The 21,587-nt window shown below is 39.6% G+C and overlaps 2 protein-coding genes across 4 annotated transcripts in view; one reads left to right on the plus strand and one right to left on the minus strand.

Annotated features, from left to right (window-relative positions):
• Positions 1 to 12,996, minus strand: part of fmn1 (formin 1) — a 39,035-nt gene extending 26,039 nt beyond the window's left edge. Inside the window, exons 1-5 of one of the 2 annotated variants that reach the window (XM_047387610.1) lie at positions 12,796 to 12,996; positions 12,414 to 12,513; positions 5,772 to 5,957; positions 2,850 to 3,939; positions 334 to 509 (exon numbers count right to left, since the gene is read on the minus strand). In XM_047387610.1, coding sequence (XP_047243566.1) covers positions 334 to 509; positions 2,850 to 3,909 — 1,236 coding nt within the window. In that variant the 5' untranslated portion in view covers positions 3,910 to 3,939; positions 5,772 to 5,957; positions 12,414 to 12,513; positions 12,796 to 12,996. Of the gene's footprint in view, positions 1 to 333; positions 510 to 2,849; positions 3,940 to 5,771; positions 5,958 to 12,413; positions 12,514 to 12,720; positions 12,773 to 12,795 lie in introns of those variants that run through there. The other variant, XM_047387611.1, reaches the window with a different exon arrangement.
• The window catches only part of ryr3 (ryanodine receptor 3), a 153,647-nt gene continuing 144,493 nt past the window's right edge, over positions 12,434 to 21,587 (plus strand). For both annotated transcript variants that reach the window (XM_047387608.1, XM_047387609.1), the window contains exon 1: positions 12,434 to 12,515. In XM_047387608.1, the coding sequence (XP_047243564.1) occupies positions 12,468 to 12,515 (48 nt within the window). In that variant the 5' untranslated portion in view covers positions 12,434 to 12,467. The remainder of the gene's footprint in view (positions 12,516 to 21,587) is intronic.

A 21,587-nucleotide genomic window follows, 5' to 3' on the forward strand; every position in this document is an offset into this window, starting at 1 on the left:
GCATCATCTCCTGTTAGATTCATTTATTTACCATTCATCAGCAGCAGATGGCATTTTGGTCCAAACAGTTTAAGGATTTTTGTAAGCATATTTCTTACAAGCTATACACAAACTGGGCTACATTTTATAATTGCAATTAGTTTAAGTATATGTGATGCTTTTTAGTTTTTAAACATGAACACGTTTTCTTCTAAAAAAAACATTTGAGATTTCCTCATCATCGACACAACAAATACACCGTGAGAACAAGAGACGTAAAATTAATAAATCAGTTTTTAAATCAGGAGCTGAGACAGTTACAGTAAAAAACATTCTGTCTTTTATTGGACTTACTGTCAGGTGGAGGAGAGTTGTGGTCGAGGGTGATTCAGTGAGATCATCATCAGAAGCAGTGATGTGCAGGAAGTCAACGTGTTTCGGTCTCGATGGATGAAAAAGAGACCTGCAGCGAGACAGAGACTCCTCCACCTCCTGCTGCCAGATCTCCTCCTGCCTCTGCAGGGCTTCCTCTGGAAACAAAACGATGCAAACTATGTCAAAGATTCAAAGGCATTTTTCTGACCACAGCTGGGAAACAGACATACTCCAACCATTATAAGACCCCTTCAGTTTTTGTTTAAGCTGTGCTGGGCAACAAAAAATTTGCATTAGGTCATGTCAGTGGGAGCGGCTGAATACAAGGGTAGAAAACTAGCTGAACAGGAGGTCACTTATGAATTTTAAGCTCGCATGTCCTTCAACTCACGTGAGCATGCAATTAACTTTACCCTAAATCATCAAAGTGATGCCTGAACCCATTATTTATCCCTAAAATAAGACCCCAGCCCAAATGTTCTCACTTGCAAATGTTTAATCACTCCTCAGGCATAAAACCTGGCGAATGTACACTCGGCAACTTTCTTTTAGCCTGATCCAGTTCTAGTCCTGCACGAGTTTTCATATCACAACCTAAGAGGTATTTCCACATTCAGACATGCAGGCATGGGAATGTCAAACAGCAAGGGGGGATTATTCTCAGACTGCTACACATCCTCCAGTCTTTTGAGAGCATTTAACGACCAAGAGGAGACTGCAGCACCAGACCGGAGCACATAATCAGGCTGCGGTCAGAGCATTGACTTTGTTTTAAATCAATGTGTAAATCTGACAGTCTGGACTCAGCATGGTTCTGCTCTTTCCTCTGATGTTCACTAGAGTGATCAACCATTAAAAGTCAAAGTCACCTTGTTTCACCCACACTTTCTACCCTTTAGGGAATACTTTGTAAAGATGTTACTCTCCCTGATTACTTATTTCCCGTACTCTATCTAGAATGACTAAAGCACGTGGGAATCACTTAGCAGAAACCAAGATGAACATATTATGTGAATAAAAAATAAATGTTTTGTTTGATGTAGGACAACAATGATGAGCAATTTAATGTCTACTTAATTATATTTTTCCTTTTACCATTTACAATTCCATCTCTCAAATGTAAGCCAAATCCATTTAAGTTTGAACATACAGTACATGTTATTTAGTATTGATGTAATCACTTGTGAAAGACAAATGAATCTGCAAGAGGAAAAATATGCAAATGCTACAATTATCTAGCTGCATAAGCATGCACAACCTTAAACTAATACTTTGCTGAAGAACCTGTTGATTCAGTGCAGCCTTCAGGTTTCCTGAGTTCACACCTGCCACCAATTACAATGATCAGATTAACCTAAATACCGCTCAGTTGTCCTATTAGGATCTTTCTGACACTTTCTCATTTGCATACCTAAGCATAGTTTGCAGAGAGATCACAAAGGATTAAAATGATCGTAATTAACAAAGGTTTCAGTCAAGTAAAAAAAAAAAAACAATTATAAAACAGGTCTGAAAGGCTTCGAACAGGCCAGCAGCAACACTGAAGGAGCTGCTGGAATGTATGTCAAAGACAAGTTGCTTTCTCCTTTTAACAACATTCTCCTGTTTGTTTGTGTGTGGGTTAAGAAGTACAGGTGCAATCACAAAGGTCTTTTCTTTCAACGAAAATATCAAGGCCTGGTTAAAATACCCAAAAACCTTGTGGCCTGATGAAACCGATGCTGATCTTTCTTTGAGTCACAAACAAATGCAAAATTCGTATTTGGCACAAAAACAACACTGATGATCAACAAAAAAAACACCATCCACAGACAAACATGGTGGTGGCAGCATCATGCTCTGGAGTTCTTCATATGGAGACGACTGTGTGAGGTGGATGAAGTAATGAACAGCTCCAAATACTAGTCAGTAAATATGTGGGGTCACCTAAGCAGGGCTGTGGACAAGAGATGTTTGTCCTTATGATAGGACAGATTTGGAGAACATCTTCAAGGTAGAGACGGCAAATGTCACCGGGTCAAAATGGGCCGTGCTGATGTTCTCCAACCAACAAAAAGACTGAATGCTCAAACAAAATCAAAAGGTGCTTAGAAGAACTATTGGTTCAAGGTTGTACAGAATAATGGAGCCAGGTCATTGAATTTTTTTCTTTCCCCTGATTGATTAGTTTCCTTTTCTAGTTATACTGGATGAACATCACATGAAAGTGTTGAAAGAGGTTTAAAATCTTTGATCATGGTGTACTTTTTCTATATATAAAACAGAAATTTTGTCAGACATGTGTACACCTTTGAGATCCATAGTACGTGTCATTCAGCATCTTGGTCACAACAATCTGTGATGATTAAAAAATATCTACTTTAGTTATTACACTATTCTATAAGGCTTTATTCTTAAAAGGTAATCCTTTCTCGGCATTGTTAGCTTTCGCGTTTCTATCTTAAAAATCTCATGATAATATGGGAAGTATTGTAAGGATTAGAGACATTTTTTACCGGAAGATAGCAGATAATCTTCCTTTAGCTGTAGAGTTGACCATATTAGCTTCTCCTCTGCAGACCCAAAATCATTTTCAGCTCCTTCAGGATTTGTGGTGACCCTTTCACATCCTCTGGTCTCCAAACCATCCAGCTGTGGTTTTCCTGAATTGGTCCAAACGTTTTTCCTATTGGATATGTTTTGCCAATATGTCTTGTCAGTCAGGTTTAATGTGACAGGAGAAGACAGGATGGGGGACAAACTTCCCAAGCTGCTGGATGTCCGTGTGGAAGCAGAGAGGGTGGGGGAGGGTGCGGGGGAGATATCCTCTCTCCCTGACAGACTGTGCGATGGGTGATGGAATGGAAAAGGACAGGTGCAGTGATGATAATCTGATGTTGTATTCCTCTTGGTCTGACCTTCACACTCTGATTTTCCTGCCTTGCTATTCCAGGTCTGGTCCAGACTGTGAGCGTCACCCAGGGCACAAAGCTCCTCAGCTTCTTCTACAGATGCTCTGCTCTGATCTTTTAACCAGCATGCAACCTGTTGAAAAGCTTCTAAAGGAGCCAGTGTTAGGCCATTTTCCTCCTCACTCTCATCTGTTGATTGAAGGTCCACTATTTGGCACTTTCTCCATCTTGTTGGGCCTGGTGTCACCCCAAGGTTATATGACGCCTCCTCCACTGTCTGCCTTCTCTTACGGGGAATATGGACTCCGGGTGATATTTGTAAGGCATTCCAGCTCTCCATATAATAATTTGGCTTCAGTTTTGTTGCTTGTTGGTTGCCCATCCTAATAAAGGCCTGGCACTCTGAGCAAAATTTTGGCCAGCAGTTCTCAGAGGCATCCAAGGCTTGTAGGGTTTCTCTAAGGTCTGCAAGGCTGAATTTGTCTCCCTGATCATGCTTTGCTGGTTCAGCTGGTCCCTCCTCTTCATGCTGAGAGGTTGCTGTTTGTTGGGTGCATGAATGAGCATCAAAGGGGGTAGATGGGCTCCAGGAGACAGATGAACTTTGAAAGATCTTCTCTTTAAGAAGTTTGTAAAGGCTTAAAGAAGAATAAGTGCTCTCCATGGTGTTGTTTGTAGGTGATGATGGTTAGACCTGAAATAGAAAGAAAACTTGTGTTTTTGCTCACTTTATTTAGCTCTCAATTCAGTTTTCTATGAATTACAGTTATTGAGAGGTTTATATCCATTCAAAGGTGGCATGTCATATTCATTTCATGCTTTTAATGACTTATCTGGACAATTCTTTTAGCACAGCAGAATAATAACGCACCATAACCACCCAGGAGTTTTATAACATGAAAACTAGGTGCACACGTTTAAATTTTTTAAAATCCAGACAGAAAAAAATTATACATGCATGCTTAAATATATATATGCTCCACCATATATATTTTAGGCTAAATGTTACTTAACAAGTCACATGTCAGCCACATACTTTTTGTGGCCATCAACAAGCTTCTGGCAAAATTCTGGTTGGATATTTTGACAACTCTTCTTGGCCGGATTGGTGGAATTAGTTAATCTAGCACAGAGCTGCTTTTTTAAGCCTGAAAATGTTTGATATAATAGAGGTCAGAGCTATGAGAACGTCTTTCCAGAAATTTTAAATTGGTCCACCTTATCTATTTCAAAACCAGTCTTGATGTGCGCTTGGGATCCCTGTTCTGCTGGAACACTTTATTCTGTCAACTTCCCCTTAACATGTCTAGCTTTTGGGTTGAGGGGAAGTTGGAGCATTTGGACGTAGTCCTCTGTCTTCGTTATTTTGCCCACTTTTTGCAGTGCACCAGTACCTCTGACAATGAAATAGCCACATAGCATGATACTGCTTCCACCTTGCTTCACAGCTGGCACAGTGTTTTTAAGTATAAAAGTCTCCTTTTTCTCACTGTCGTCAATCTGCTCAGTCCTTGTGGGCAACTGTGGCTCAGTGGGAAGACCAGTTGTCTTGCAGTCTGAAAGTTGTGGGTTTGATTCTAGCTTTCTCCTGTCACATGTCAATGAGCCCCTGGGGAAGTATCTTAACCCCAAGCTGCCTGTTGGTGTATAAATGTTTGTGAGTGCAATTGGGTGAATGTGGCTCTAGTTTATATAGCTTTGGGTGGTTGGTATGATGAAAAAAAACTATATAACGTTTCTCCAGAGGGCATTTGATTTGTCTGTTTAAGCAGTTGCCAAATTCAGTTGAGCTTGAAGGTGTCTGTTTTGAAGTAGAGGATGCTATTTTTGCTCGACATTCTCCTTGTCCAAGGTGATGTTAAACTATCTTGCTTTTGGACAGTGTACAATAGCTATTTGCAGTTCATGGCAGACTTTATCATTGGTGTGTTCCCGAGCATCCTAAACAATTGCTTTTTATCAGAGGGGGACCGTTTGTTCACATGAGTGAAACTTTAGGTGTTCCAACAGGACAATGATCTCAAATAAACATCAAAACTGGTTTAAGGATGGATAATGCAGGCTGAAATTAGAGCTTCTGAAATGGACCTGACCTCGTCCATATGGAAAATATTTTGGCTAGTGTTAAAAACTGGATCTAAGGCAGGAACCCAACCATTTCAAATAAATTCTTCCAATTCTGATAAGAAGAGTGGTCAGATATGTAGCTAGACGTATGCCAGAACCTTGTCTAAGGCTACGAACAGCATATGAATAAGGTACAGTTCATTAATTGTTTGCTATTTTATTATATCACCCAGGAAAAAGACTAGTTCAAATAATTTGTTTGAAGCCCACAAGGTGAACCATTAGCACAAGAATACAATTAGCACAAGAGTAAAAACTCTCAAGGCTCTCAGTCTTTTAGGTTCATAATAAATTATACTGCAAAATAGTACAGAGTTATTTTAAATAATCAGTTTAGAAATACGTTTCTCCTTAACAGGGATTCAGAAAAAAACATAACATATCTCTGGATTCGCTTACCTTCATCAAATTAGCATCCCTACTTGCAGAAGCAGGTCTCTTCATTGTTGCACCTTCTGTGATGCTCAAGTGATCAAAGGAATGTTTCTATGTCCTTGTAGGAAACCCCCAGCTTTCAACCAATCAACAACTCAGGATGTAAATGTAAACATCTCCCATTGGTCCATCTTCCAAAGTGTTGTGAACCTAATCCCCCAGAGGGGAGTAAAGAAACAGACGGGAGGGGATTTGTTCTAATTAGTGTAATCTTTTGGACTTCAATCAGTGCTTTAATTATAAGTCGATCAGTGTCTATTTTACCAATCTTTCAGAAGTCACAAAGTTAACCTTGCAGAAATTTTATTTTGTCAGAACAAACTGAAAGAAAATTATGCCAATTTACTATGCAACTGTAAGTCACATCTGCTTGGCTGAAGTTTACTAACTTTTAGCTCTATTGAGGTCAGCTGTGCCCCTTGCTGTGCTGCGTGGAAAGGTAATCTGACCACAGACCAGCTGCCTCAGTGTCATCACTGTCATTTAAAGCAAACAAACAACCGCTCATGTGTCTGACACTATCAAAACAACCAGAACTTCAGAGACCTTTAGAATATTGATGATTCACATTGAAGTCAAATGTTATCAAGGGCAACAATAATAATAATAATAATAAGTAATACTCTCCAAGTTAAAGTTGCTAAGGCAGAAGTTTTTACAAATCTTCTATGACTTGGATTGATTTAGATATACATTATATTGCTAATAGTATTGGTTTACACCTGCAAATCACTGACTGTGGGTTAGAATCTCTTCCATGGTTGCAGGTGTATAAAGTTTGACTGGCCTGCACAGAGTCCTGACTTCAATGTTCTTGAACACCTTTGGGATGAATTAAAGCAAAGGCTACAATTCTGGTTTTCTCGTGTAACTTCTTACACTCTCCTAAACCTTGTGGACGATGTTTCCAGAAGAGGTAAAGCTGCTTTTGCTGGCAATGGGGAATCCATCAACAAACTGGACCCTCTCGATTAAGAACAGGATGTCATCAAAGTTTATGTAAATGTAAAAGTAGACAGACAAATACTTTTGGCAATACAGTGTAAGATGCTTGGGACAAGTATGAAATCATACCGTCTGCTCATTTTCACTTGATATACACCACATGGCCAATAGATGGTGGTCATGTATTAACGGAAAACATGATTTGGAGCCTGTATATTTCTCCAGCCACCTGATTAATGAGTGGCGTGTCCACTGCCAATAGAGGACAATAATTACTGTATTTCCATGTTTTATTTACCATTATGTATTTTACTATAAAAAGTGATGCGGCATTTCTTTGTTACAATAATTGGCAATAATAAAACACAAGAAAATTTAAATCTGTTATACATCACAGTTCTGGCATACACGGCTGCTTGAATCTCACAATAAATTACAAATAAAAACATACTTTTTGAATACAGTTTATGGTGCTTGCCATTCATAAACAGCAGTCATGTTTAGTACACATTTTTTTATTTATTTTACCTTAACATAATTTGTTTTAGGCAGTTATTAAAAAAACAACACCTCCTTGCAGTAACATTTAAGTAAAAGTATAATTTTGGCAAATACATCTGCAGGTATCTATCTATAATACATTTTTTTTTTTTTCGTATAATGTTGTTTATGCATTAGATTATGATGCTCCTACCCCAGCAGATGATGGCAGAAGAGATCACACTCTCCACAACAGACTTATAGAAGACATGCAGCATCTTGCTGTGAACACTGAAGGAGTTAAGCTTCCTCAAGAAGTACAGTCTGCTCTGTCCCTTCTTGTAGATGGCTTCAAAGTCGCATCGCCACTCCAGTCTGTTGTCAATATGTCTGTTATATGTGAATGCATATGGATTTGACACAACATTAAACCGAAAAAAAATAGCTCTTTATAGCTGCCCTACCAACCCATACTGTCTGACATCAGAGATCCATTGTCCCATTCACAATCAGAGTGACAAGTCGATAAGATCAGGGTCATTCCTGGCATATTATTTAAATATTTGACTCAGTTATGAACCTGCTGCAATGTGATGTGATCTGTTTAGTATGGGCTAAGTAGTCTGCTGTCCTCCAGCACAGGATCATGGTGGCAGCCTGGCAGTCCCTGGCACCAGCTGAGATTTTTATTGTATGTTAATGTAACACAATGTAAATGCAACACACTTTAGCATTAATTACTGCATCAATACAGCATGGCATGCAGCATGTGGCACTGCTGACATGTTAAGGAAACGCAGCTTGTAAAAGCAGCCTTAGGCTTGCCTACATTGTTGGATCTGGTGTCTCTCGTCTTACTTTTGACAAATGCTCGATAGATTTTCTGTGGGGCTTAAGTGAGGCCAGTTTGCTGGCCAATTAAATCCAATGGAACTATAGTCATTAAAGCAGGTGTTACTTTTGGCAGTGTGGGTAGGTAGCATTTCCATAAACATTGTCAACAAAAGGAAAGGTGAAGTGCACTACAGTTTCCTGCTAGATGATCAGTGCTGACTTTGGACTTGAGAAAACACAGTAGACCAACAGTACCAGACAATGTGGCTCCCCAAATCATCACTGAATGTTAGTGGTTTAGCACAAAGAAAGCGACAGTTGCCTATTACGTCTGTGTGTGGTGGTTCTTGAAGCACTGACTCCAGCTGCAGACCTCACCCTGTGAATCTCCACCAAACTCTTTAAACGGTGTTTGATTCTCAGTCCTGTCAAGGCAGCCGTTGTCTCTGTTCCTTGTGCAGCTTTGTTCACCACACTTTTTCCTTCCACTTAACTTTCAGTTAACATAGTTGCATACAGCATTCTGTGAACATCCAGCCTCTTTAGTGATAACCTTTTGTAGTTTACCCTCTTTGTGGATGGACAAATGTAAGGTAAGCAATCTTCCCCATAGGCCTGATTTTTTTTAAACAGAATTTGAAATATAACTCTCCATGTACAGGTCCTTCTCAAAATATTAGCATATTGTGATAAAGTTCATTATTTTCCATAATGTCATGATGAAAATTTAACATTCATATATTTTAGATTCATTGCACACTAACTGAAATATTTCAGGTCTTTTATTGTCTTAATACGGATGATTTTGGCATACAGCTCATGAAAACCCAAAATTCCTATCTCACAAAATTAGCATATTTCATCCGACCAATAAAAGAAAAGTGTTTTTAATACAAAAAACGTCAACCTTCAAATAATCATGTACAGTTATGCACTCAATACTTGGTCGGGAATCCTTTTGCAGAAATGACTGCTTCAATGCGGCGTGGCATGGAGGCAATCAGCCTGTGGCACTGCTGAGGTCTTATGGAGGCCCAGGATGCTTCGATAGCGGCCTTTAGCTCATCCAGAGTGTTGGGTCTTGAGTCTCTCAACGTTCTCTTCACAATATCCCACAGATTCTCTATGGGGTTCAGGTGAGGAGAGTTGGCAGGCCAATTGAGCACAGTGATACCATGGTCAGTAAACCATTTACCAGTGGTTTTGGCACTGTGAGCAGGTGCCAGGTCGTGCTGAAAAATGAAATCTTCATCTCTATAAAGCTTTTCAGCAGACGGAAGCATGAAGTGCTCCAAAATCTCCTGATAGCTAGCTGCATTGACCCTGCCCTTGATAAAACACAGTGGACCAACACCAGCAGCTGACACGGCACCCCAGACCATCACTGACTGTGGGTACTTGACACTGGACTTCTGGCATTTCCTTCTCCCCAGTCTTCCTCCAGACTCTGGCACCTTGATTTCAGAATGACATGCAGAATTTGCTTTCATCCGAAAAAAGTACTTTGGACCACTGAGCAACAGTCCAGTGCTGCTTCTCTGTAGCCCAGGTCAGGCGCTTCTGCTGCTGTTTCTGGTTCAAAAGTGGCTTGACCTGGGGAATGCGGCACCTGTAGCCCATTTCCTGCACACGCCTGTGCACGGTGGCTCTGGATGTTTCTACTCCAGACTCAGTCCACTGCTTCCGCAGGTCCCCCAAGGTCTGGAATCGGCCCTTCTCCACAATCTTCCTCAGGGTCCGGTCACCTCTTCTCGTTGTGCCGCGTTTTCTGCCACACATTTTCCTTCCCACAGACTTCCCACTGAGGTGCCTTGATACAGCACTCTGGGAACAGCCTATTCGTTCAGAAATTTCTTTCTGTGTCTTACCCTCTTGCTTGAGGGTGTCAATAGTGGCCTTCTGGACAGCAGTCAGGTCGGCAGTCTTACCCATGATTGGGGTTTTGAGTGATGAACCAGGCTGGGAGTTTTAAAGGCCTCAGGAATCTTTTGCAGGTGTTTAGAGTTAACTCGTTGATTCAGATGATTAGGTTCATAGCTCGTTTAGAGACCCTTTTAATGATATGCTAATTTTGTGAGATAGGAATTTTGGGTTTTCATGAGCTGTATGCCAAAATCATCCATATTAAGACAATAAAAGACCTGAAATATTTCAGTTAGTGTGCAATGAATCTAAAATATATGAATGTTAAATTTTCATCATTACATTATGGAAAATAATGAACTTTATCACAATATGCTAATATTTGAGAAGGACCTGTACATTACAGACCGAATGTTTTGACACACCTTCTCATTCAAAGAGTTTTCTTTATTTTCATGACTATGAATATCGTAGCTTCACACTGAAGGCATCAAAACTATCAATTAACACATGTGGAATTATATACTGAACAAAACAAATGTGAAACAACTGAAAATATGTCTTATATTCTAGGTTCTTCAAAGTAGCCACCTTTTGCTTTGATTACTGCTCCACACACTCTTGGCATTCTGTTGATGAGCTTCAAGAGGTAGTCACCTGAAATGGTTTTCCAATAGTCTTGAAGGAGTTCCCAGAGATGCTTAGCACTTGTTGGCCCTTTTGCCTTCACTCTGCGGTCCAGCTCACCCCAAACCATCTCGATTGGGTTCAGGTCCGGTGACTGTGGAGGCCAGGTCATCTGGCGCAGCACCCCATCACTCTCCTTCTAGGTCAAATAGTCCTTACAGAGCCTGAAGGCGTGTTTGGGGTCATTGTCTTGTTAAAAAATAAATGATGGTCCAACTAAACGCAAACCGGATGGAATAGCATGCCGCTGCAAGATGCTGTGGTAGCCATGCTGGTTCAGTATGCCTTCAATTTTGAATAAATCCCCAACAGTGTCACCAGCAAAGCACCCCCACACCATCACACCCTCCATGCTTCACGGTGGGAACCAGGCATGTAGAGTCCATCCATTCACCTCTTCTGCGCTGCACAAAGACACGATGGTTGGAACCAAAGATCTCAAACTTGGACTCATCAGACCAAAGCACAGATTTCCACTGGTCTAATGTCCATTCCTTGTGTTTTTAACCCAAACAAGTCTCTTCTGCTTGTTGCCTGTCCTCAGCAGTGGTTTTCTAGCAGCTATTTTACCATGAAGGCCTGATTCACACAGTCTCCTCTTAACAGTTGTTCTAGAGATGTGTCTGCTGCTAGAACTCTGTGTGGCATTGACCTGTTCTCTAATCTGAGCTGCTGTTAACCTGCGATTTCTGAGGCTGGTGACTCGGATGAACTTATCGTTTGCAGCGGAGGTGACTCTTGGTCTTCCTTTCCTGGGGCGGTCCTCATGTGAGCCAGTTTCTTTGTAGTGCTTGATGGTTTTTATGACTGCACTTGGGGACACTTTCAAAGTTTTCCCAATTGTTCGGACTGACTTAAAGTAATGATGGCCACTCGTTTTTCTTTACTTAGCTCCTTTTTTCTTGCCATAATACAAATTCTAACAGTCTATTCAGTAGGTCTATCAGCTGTGTACTATATCCATCTCCTGCACAACACAACTGATGGTCCCAACCCCATTTATAAGGCTTGAAATCCCACTTATTAAACCTGACAGGGCACACCTGTGAAGTGAAAACCATTTCAGGTGACTACCTCTTGAAGCTCATCAACAGAATACCAAGAGTGTGCGGAGCAGTAATCAAAGCAATAGGTGGCTACTTTGAAGAACCTAGAATATAAGACATATTTTCAGTTGTTTCACACTTTTTTGTTCAGTATATAATTCCACATGTGTTAATTCATAGTTTTGATGCCTTCAATGTGAAGCTACAATATTCATAGTCATGAAAATAAAGACAACTCTTTGAATGAGAAGGTGTGTCCAAACGTTTGGTCTGTACTGTAAGTAATCTTAATATCTGAATTTCCCTCATGAAATGAATAACTGAATTTAAAAAAAAGCTTTTTAATTATATTCGAATACATTGAGATGCACCTAAGTAATTACAATTGCCTGCAAACCCTTCTGCTTTTTATGGATCTGTGTAAACAGTCATTCACAACTTCACCTGCTGCTGCTACTCAACACCAGAATGCGTCACTGTTAAAGACACTGATAAAACTGCAAACATTTTATTACAGCAACCATTATCAGCACCAGCAGCATCCCCCTCCCTTGGTGACTCGTCCCCAACTTCCCCGGCTCAGACCGTGCACTGCTCCGCACTGCTACTGGGTGCAGCGTGGCAGAAGAGGGGGTGTGGGGTTCGTGGATTAGTGTGGGGTTGTAAAAGGAGAGGAGGGGGCTCGGCCGGGCTGCCCTATATGGCTGTGGCTGAGCTCTATGCTAATATCGGCTTGAAAGGCTCTGCTTACGTTTCTGCCGGCAGTCAGCGGTGGTTTCCAGTCTGAGGAGGCTCCTTCACAGCCATGGCTGAGGGCGGAGAAGGGGAGGATGAGATCCAGTTCTTGAGAACTGTAAGTAAAAAGAAATAATTATCATTTAATCGTTTCAAGCAGACTGAGTCGATTCACGCAGTTTCTCATGCTGAGTCCCATAAACACTACAGAATCATCCAAAGTGTATTTCTACTGCATCCTCAGTGTCGCTTGTGCGTCTGCACTATTGATGAGTGTGGAAGTTGCCGCAGGTTGCACGCCGCAACCGGCGGCCACGGCGCACCTGTCGCGTGGGGAAGATCCAGTCTGCAGGTGCAAGGGCGAAACAATTAACCTTATCGTGTTAAAATCCACGCACCTTTCCCGAGCTCCAATGTCTCTGCACCCTGATTTATTTTATGAGTCGCGCTGAGACATTTATTTCAGCCACAGCAGGTCTGTCCCCGCTGTTTTGACTTTTTATGGGCGCATTCACCACTTTAGGGAGAAGAGTTTTAGCGCAAGTTGTCCTTACACGCAAACCGCCCTCCGAAGTAACTATTTTAGTTGTTTGGCGCAGATTGATTACAGTGTCCCTCTCTGTGCGGCATTGCAAATGATATGACAGCTTGTGTGTTGGTGTGGTGGGAACAGATATAGCGGTGCCCTTACAGAGCACACATTCTTATTCTCTCGCTTCATGAAGCTTTATTACCCTGGTGTGGCATGAAGACTGATATTGTCAGGAGTCGTCTGTGTTCAGCAGATAGTCTTAATATTTATGTTGAAACTCTAGTTTTTTTTTTCTAATTTGGATACGTCACAATTAGCAAATGTCTAATTAAGATATGACAACCAAAGAGTGCATATGTTATCTTACTGATTTGCGAAAATGATTTTTTGACAATTTCATTGCTTGAAAAGTCTTGCAATTCAAATGCAGATTCTTCACATCATCTGGATGTTTTATGTTGGAGTGTTCTGAAACTGATTCTAAAAAAAAGGATTAACCTTAAGTAACAAAAAAACTCTTTGAACAGTCATGTAAGCCCAGGAGGATAATGATAACTTTGGGCTACATGTTCCACTTTTCCAGTTCCAGATGCTGAATTTAAATTTTTTCCATGTATCTCTTTTTTCTAAACTCTATTTCATGACTAAAAATAAATAAATTTTTGGTCATTTTAAAACTTTGTTTTTACTTAAATTTGGGATATGTCAAACTTAAACTTCATAGAGATGCTACATGTTAAAGCATTTTTGTTAGTTTTTATATGATGGCTCATTTTTTTTAACCTATTCAGATGGCAAATTAAACTCATTCATTCATCTTCTATACCGCTTATTCCATAGTTGGAAAACAGGGAAGTTGGTGCTGGTCTCCAGCAATCTATGGGCAAGAGGGTCCAGGGTACACCCTGGACAGGTCGCCAATCCATCACAGGGCAACACAGAGACATATGAGACAAACAACCATGCATACGCTCATTCACACCCATAGAGAGACCAATTAACCTAACAGTCATGTCTTTGGACTGTGGGAGGAAGCCAGAGTACCCGGTGAGAACCCACACATGCACGGGGAGAACATGTAGGAAGAACCCATGCAGGCCAGGAGCGGAACAGTGCCACCAACTGCACCACAGTGCAGCCTGGGAAAAAAAATCACACTTATTTTAGATATATGGTTTATGTTACCAAAACATTACCATGAAGTAAAAGAACATTGATTTTTCTCAGTTTCTTCAGTTGCTCAGATGCCATGGGTTGCTAATAACCTTAGTAATGTAAGGAGACAAATGGAGGCATAAGTACTGAAAGTTACTTTGACAGGACCAAAAGTATGACTGCAAAGCATTTTGGTCATAGTCATTCTTGTGTTACATTCCCATTCCACAATGCTCAATAGCTACTTGATGATCTGATGGAGTATAACCAGTAAACCCATTTTAAATCATGAGTGAACAAGGATTACTGGCAGATAAAGGCTGGTCTGTTCTGTCCGACTGAATTTCATCAGCTTGTACACCTCTTGATGGAAGCATTCTTCTCTGATTGCATTAGTCTCTTTCAACTGGATTACACATCGTGCCACAGTTTGAGCCATGTTTTTGTGGTACTTCTCATTTAAATTTCTCATTCAAGCTGTGTATTTCGTAAATGCTAGCAATTCAAGCGTTCAAAGATTATTCTTTGATTGGTGTTGTCGACCATTTCCCAAGCAGGCCAAGATGCCATTAGGTGATAAGCAGATTTTGCTTTTAACATTTAGGGAGGAGTTATTTTCCTGTTTTCAGTGGATCATTGTCGTGTAAACAGGGACTTAATGTGAGGCAGTGAGAGGAATTTTGTATTTTTATACAGCAAGTATTACTGTATGTAACGGGTGCATCCTAAACAACAACGCATTTTATCTGTAGGACAGGACCTGATGGCTTACAAAATGTAATTGGTCTTTACATTCAGATCCCTTAAAAAATGGTTTTAGGTTTTACATATACTGTCAAGAGAACAACAATTTAGGGTACCATTCTTTTTTTATACATAGTAGCACACTGCTACTACCTCAAGGTGGCAATAATGTACCAAGTTGTTTTGAGACCGCTTTGGTTCTTCGTATGGCAAATAAAAAAATTGACTGTTAGAACAATTTCAATCCTGTTTTCTGTGAAGATCCATCTGAACTACTGGTAGCCCACAGGCATACTCCTCTGTTTTCCATTTCTGTCTGTTTACCTGATGGTTTGGAGGTGTTGACACATGCATTATTTTATAAGGACTCTGAAGGCCTGGCTGGTTGTCGGAAGCAGAGGGGGACCTTGTTCTTCACAGCCCCTACTATTTGTAATGCCAGTGATATGCTGACCCACGCCTCTCAGATTCTTCTGTCACACTGGCATCTTGGTTATCTGATGCCAACAGCGATTTGAGAGTGGTGGAGTTGGTATGGGGGGGTGGGGGGGGGGGGCTTCCCCTGAGCTTCTTAGAGCTGAGAGAAATGTGTTTTTACAGGAAACCCTAAAAGAGGAATGCTAATTAAAATATTCCAAATAAACCAACTAAACAGTCTATTTTTATGCTTTTTCTACAGTTATGGTGACAATTTCACTCAGATTGGTTTGTGTTTTCAAAATAGGTAGTTACTGCTAAAAATATGGTGGAATTCGGCAAGCAGGTTCAAGAGGCATTTCTACAAATAACAAAATAATTTGTTTTTTTAATGCCAAGCTTATGCTGCTAAATCTGTCTCATGTGTCATTTTAGCAAAATAATCTGTACTGAACCAATTTGTTCCTTGCTGGCCTTAATCGTTTATCTTCTTTAACAATAAAAATCCAAAGAAATTAAACTTTCAAGAGTACATTCTGAATGTCTGTGTCAAGACTGATTCAGATATTGATTTAGAAACTTAGGGGTCTCGCCACAGCTCTTGATCTTGCAGATCAGTCCATAGACTTTTGGGTAATCCTGCCAACCACAAGAGGAACAAACATAAAAGAGGCATAGCTGTCACCACCATCAAATCTGGAAACAATTTGAAGATTAGCTTGTCAGGCTGTTCATTAAGGTATTAAATGTTGAAATTTAACACAATTGAATTCTTGGAGCTTTAGGCAACAGAAAAAAGAATTGGATGGAGGTAATGCTTTCAAAAATCAACTATGGATGGTTGGAAACAAAATTATAACTCATTCCAGCTGGTGAAATATTCACCAACATCTTTGTATTCTGCAAATGCACATGCGAGAAATCCCTGACTGGTGTTCAGTTAATTACCTAAGTTGGATTTAATTCACAGTGTCTTTCAGTATATATGACAACTGTAACTTGTTTCTGCCTGCATCAGAGCAGGTAAGTTGCACCTTTTTTCAAAACCAGGTGATTGACGCTTGTATGGCAGCAGCAGCTCCTCTGGGCTTATTTGGAGTTTATGTTGTTCTGGAAGCCCTGTGCATACCAAGCTGAAGACTCTGGGGGTTTAAATTTAGCCTTTTTAAAGATGATGCTTCCCAAGCACATACAGCTCTGCTGGCCTGGCATTAAACAACACCAAGGGGAACTGCTTTAGCCATGACAGCATACAATTTGAGACACTTAAACACAATTTTTATGGGGATAAAGTCACATTTAAAAAGTAAATGATTTAAACCACTACATAGTACACATTTTCTGGAGCTTAGTGTGTCTTTGATAGGGTCAAACAGGCATCAGGCAATGGACTGTTTGGCAGATTTTAAATTAAAAGTAATAGTTAGGGTTTCGTGCTTTTCAATAAGCGTTATTAACACACATCCCTTACATTGAAATCCATTTGGTCATAAGGAAATGAATGCAATGTCTACAGTTTAAAGGCTCACCCATTGACTTTTTCACAGTTATTGCTTGGGTAGCTTCAAGATAGCATACTATGCACACTGCATTCCTTTAAAGGTTTGATGAATAGAAAAATAGGAAATCTGTGAAAATAAACAAGTAAAACTAACTTTCCTAAGAAAAATTGTAGTGTGGCTTGAAGAGATTAGTTCCAAAACAGTTTTCATTCTGCATGGGTTAGGTGATGATATAAACGAGAGAAAAAAAAACCCCACAAATGATTATAACATAATATGAATAAATACAAACAAATTCACACCTAAGGGCAATTTAGAGAGACCAGTTAACCTAACAGTATAGTTTTTGGGAGGAAGCCGTAGTACCCAGAGAGAACCCATGCATGCACAGGAAGAACATGCAAACCTCAGCCAGGAGTCAAACCCAGGACCTTTTTGCTGCAAGGTAACAGTGCTTTGCCAACTGCGCCACCATGTTGCCCCCAACACCGAAACCATTTTGGAAAATTAAACCTATAAACAAATTGCAGAGGTTTTTTTAGGGACTGAGAAGGTCTGTTGAAGATTGCTATTTTTGTTTCGGTGAACCATTTCTCTGTTGATTCTGTCATGTTTTTGATCATTATCATGTGGACAGATCCTATGATAATCCACTTCCTGGCATTTCAGAGAGTTTAAGATGCAGTGCAATCCAACAAGACTTCCAGGATCACTTTAAAAGAGACCAAACCACAGCATCACAGATCCTCCACTATACTTTTATCAGTAAGCTTGGAGTGTTTTCCACCTGTTCATCCTTTGCTTTATGCCAAAGCCACCTGGAATGTTTGTTGCTTAAAAGCTTAATTTTGGATTTATATATTCCAAACAAATAATTCCAGTTAAAGTCTCAGTATTATTAGGCAAACTCCGCTGTAAATCTGTGATGGTGGGACAGAGAAGGCTTTTTCCTGGCATGCCTCCGAAACAACTAGTTGATATGTAAATAGCTCACGTCTGATGGTTGACATTGGGTGTGACAAGATAGGTATAGGTTCTGTTTGCACAGATCAAATTATAAAGTTAGTCTATTGCCCTGACTGTAGAGATGGATTCTTTTAGATATGTAGCTATATTCTTGTAGCCTTTTTCTGAGTTATAAAGATCAACAAATATCTGTCATACTTGAAGAGTTGCAAAGAGGAATGGGCCTCTGTGTCATATATTTATATACCTTGGAAAATGGAAGTCATACATAACAAATGAAAGGTTTCGGATAATTTTAAAAAGTAAAGTAAATGTTACAAATCTGTATTTTATAGACTATTGATATATGATATATGGAAGCATGAAAAGGCACCCATAGATGTAAGAAACACCATAAGAAGCTCAATGGACAGGACATTTTTTTTAAAAGAGTTTAAAAAAAGTGCATCCAGTCTGAGTCATTGCATCATTATTCCAGTACGCTGCATTTCTTTCATGGCACTAGCTGATGTCCTTGCAAAGTTTGCCTCTCCTGTGGATGTGTCCTAAAACATCAGGTGAACCTCCCTCAGCTGGATCCAAATTAAAGGTGAAGGATTTCCTCCATATTGATTTAGCAGGACTGGATGGCAGAGGACCATTTATCTGGCTCACTTCAGTCATCTATGATGAAGGACAGGGAGGCTGCTGCCATCGTCATCATTTAAAGAACCGTGATTTAACACTAACTGGATTCAGCATTACGATGATTCCTCCTCTATTTGTCAATGAGATGTCAGTGGTTTGACGGGGGTATCTTGTTCAGATGAATAATAGACTAATTAATCATTAAAATTATGCAAGATCAGAGGGAATTGCATTTGCTTAACTTTTTTTCACTGTAAAGGATGCCCTAAGTTTGCAGAATGCTGTATTTGGATTTCAGCTGGTGTACAACCTGCTACATAATGGCTATATAAAACAAGGGCGATATGACAAGGTTTTCCTCTTTTCAGGCAAAAAAAGCATTTCAGTTTCCATGTATCTACAAATCCTAAGTAAGTTAATCTTTAACAGCTGCAGGAAGAGATAAGTATGTTAGTAAACAAATGACCTTGAATGATATTTAATGCTCTCAATCTGATGTACTGTTTAAATTATTGAACCTACACATGTAAACTCGTTACAATTTACATCCTTACAATTATCACAACTACATGTAGCAGGTAACAAGAAAGACTGAGCAGAATGTTGGCTAGACTCTTAATAGCAGAATGCTTCTAGCACAGTGGGTGGACTCATTACAATAATTAATAGAAGACAGAAACAAGCACAACTGTTGGGTTTCTTTGCATTTGAGTTTCCCTTAGTTTTTTAGTTTTTTTTGGTTGATTTTGGTTGTTGGTGGAATCCAACGAGAGTTCAGCTTTGTTGGATCTGCATTCATTTTTTTTGTCTTTATTTTTTTCCTTATATTGTATAGTTTCATTGGCTTGAAGTGGGGCTGTGTGGAGTGGTTATGGTCAGTCAGTATGTTACATTCAGTAAAAAGTGTTTAGAGTAACCTTAGCTTGTAGAATCAGAGAGGAACTCTCAAGTAAAAGTCAAGCTAACAGCTACTCAGAGCAGAGTCTAATCAAGGCAGAGTTTCTGCCATCTAAACAAAGGCATGCAACACTTCAGTGCCTTTAGCCCAACCCTTAAACAACTACAGGCAGAAGGACTCGTTTTCTGCAGTTAAAAATATAGCTATACAATAATGAACAATGTAGGTTTTGCTCTTCATTAGCTTCAGTAAACACTTTGTTCTTGCAACAGAGACATTGTTCAATTTTGAATGTAGTAGTTGTAGTAATATGTATTGTGCCAACATTTGTAATATACTTATTTCAGTATGTATTAGATGAAAAATATCCCAATCAGTTTTTTTGCTCCCAATAATGATCTGAGTCAGTGAAGAATTGGTATGTTTCAATACCAAGCCCCAATTCAATACTTAAATCGGCACCATGTATATATAGTAAATTAACACTACATTCCATCTGTACATTACATGCTCCACATTACGACTTAACAGATGTTGCAGTCTTGTTTCTTTTCAGATAGAAACAGATGTTTTGTCCCACCCTGGGGTTTTTTGCACAATAGCACAATAGTCTGAATATGTTGTTTCAAAATGGGTTAAGAAAGTTAGAATGTTCTAACCATGCAGCATTGATATATATTTTTGACTAAACTCATACAGCTACAATCTTATGTAAACTCTTCTCTAGCTCTTGCTAATAATGTTTTCATGTAGAGCATATGCTGAAGTGTTATTCTAATGATAGCATGTTTCCTCTCTCATATGACTTATTGATAATGTGGCACATATGTGTTTTACTGAAGTTCTGTACAGACATAGCTCATAGAAAAAAGTTGTTCTTTTTCAAAACTTGTTGGAAAATGTAATGACTGGTGTTTCAGCTCTGTGGATCTATACTGGGATGCTGGCTATTTCTGATCAGAGCAAAGCATGCAGAGGAGGTCATATGACAGGAAGTAGGGATCTGGAGTTGTCTCTATCACCATCAATTTGATTGTAAAGGGTGAAAAAAAACCTTTAAGTATTAAGGAAAATCCAGATTTGGAAAATCAACAAAATAACAGCTCAGCAAAATGAAGTTTTGCAGGTCATCCTCATGAGAACATGCAAGGATTTTTAAACTCTCTATGCAAAACCGCTAAATAGCTGACTTTAGACCTATGTTTGCACAGTAGCTTAGTAGCCAAGTTTCGTCCAGGACTCCAACACAGATCATTTAAAAATGCTTTAAAGGAGACACTACCTGGATTAGAATCAGTACATAACTTATTTGATGGGATGAAAGTTCCCCTTACCTGTCAGGTTCTGAGTAGCATCCGTTGAACTCCTTTGAGCATGTCCTTCATCTACAAACCAAAGAATTGTCATTGCATACTTGCAGAGGGACTGCTTCCCTCATATGCTCTGACTTGACTGCTGCAGAATGAGCTGAAATCATATTAAAGCTAAAAATGTGTAAATATAACTTTCATTTTTCCCTTTATGATAAATTACAGCCTTTATTTAATCATTCATTTTGGGTTTTTCAATAAGCACAATGTAAATTTGGAGAAACCGTAGGTTAGATATGTGTATCTAGCCATAGGAGCTATAATCTAGATGAGACATTTTGTACTCCTAGATAGACCTACAAATCATTACCAACTATCTTAGCTTTTCCAGAGACAGCTTTGTTAAATTGCTTCCTTTAGAGCATTACGCTTTATCCTGCATCTTTTCTTTCTTCAACTGTTAAGAGAGGTATTTTCTGAGGAAAATTTATTTGCGTAATTATGTAGCTGTCATTCGGCACATTAAATTTATACACAAACAGCACTAACAGTTGTTGGCTTCTTTCAGGAGGTGGGATCCAGACAGTGGAAAAGAAAACTCAAGTCAACCTTTGGCTTAGTTGATGTCTTAACTTCTCCTGATCTCTGCACTTTTACACCTCTCAGACATAAACAACTCTCAAAGCCTCTTCACACAGCATTTCTGCTTGCCTGTGGACCATCTCTCAAGAGATGTGGTGATACACCATAAAAATATCTTCCCTCTAAAGCAGATATTCTCTCAATTGTTTCTTTCTGGTTAGGTAGACGAGTTGTACCTGCACACATGGTAGCTTCCATTAATCAGAGCTGCTCTAAAGGCAATATGCATGCAACCTAAGCCAAGAAAATCCAATTTGTTAGGAGAACACCCTATACATCTCAGAGTCTGTCATCCTTTGCAGGAGGACTGTGAGGCAGCCTGACAGTGTCTGGTTTTGTATGTTGAGAGTAGGACCTATATTCAGACAGGAACTTGGGATGAGCACGATGGCGGTTT

This window comes from Girardinichthys multiradiatus, chromosome 15, assembly GCF_021462225.1.
Source record: "Girardinichthys multiradiatus isolate DD_20200921_A chromosome 15, DD_fGirMul_XY1, whole genome shotgun sequence".
Classification (NCBI taxonomy): Eukaryota; Metazoa; Chordata; class Actinopteri; order Cyprinodontiformes; family Goodeidae; genus Girardinichthys; species Girardinichthys multiradiatus.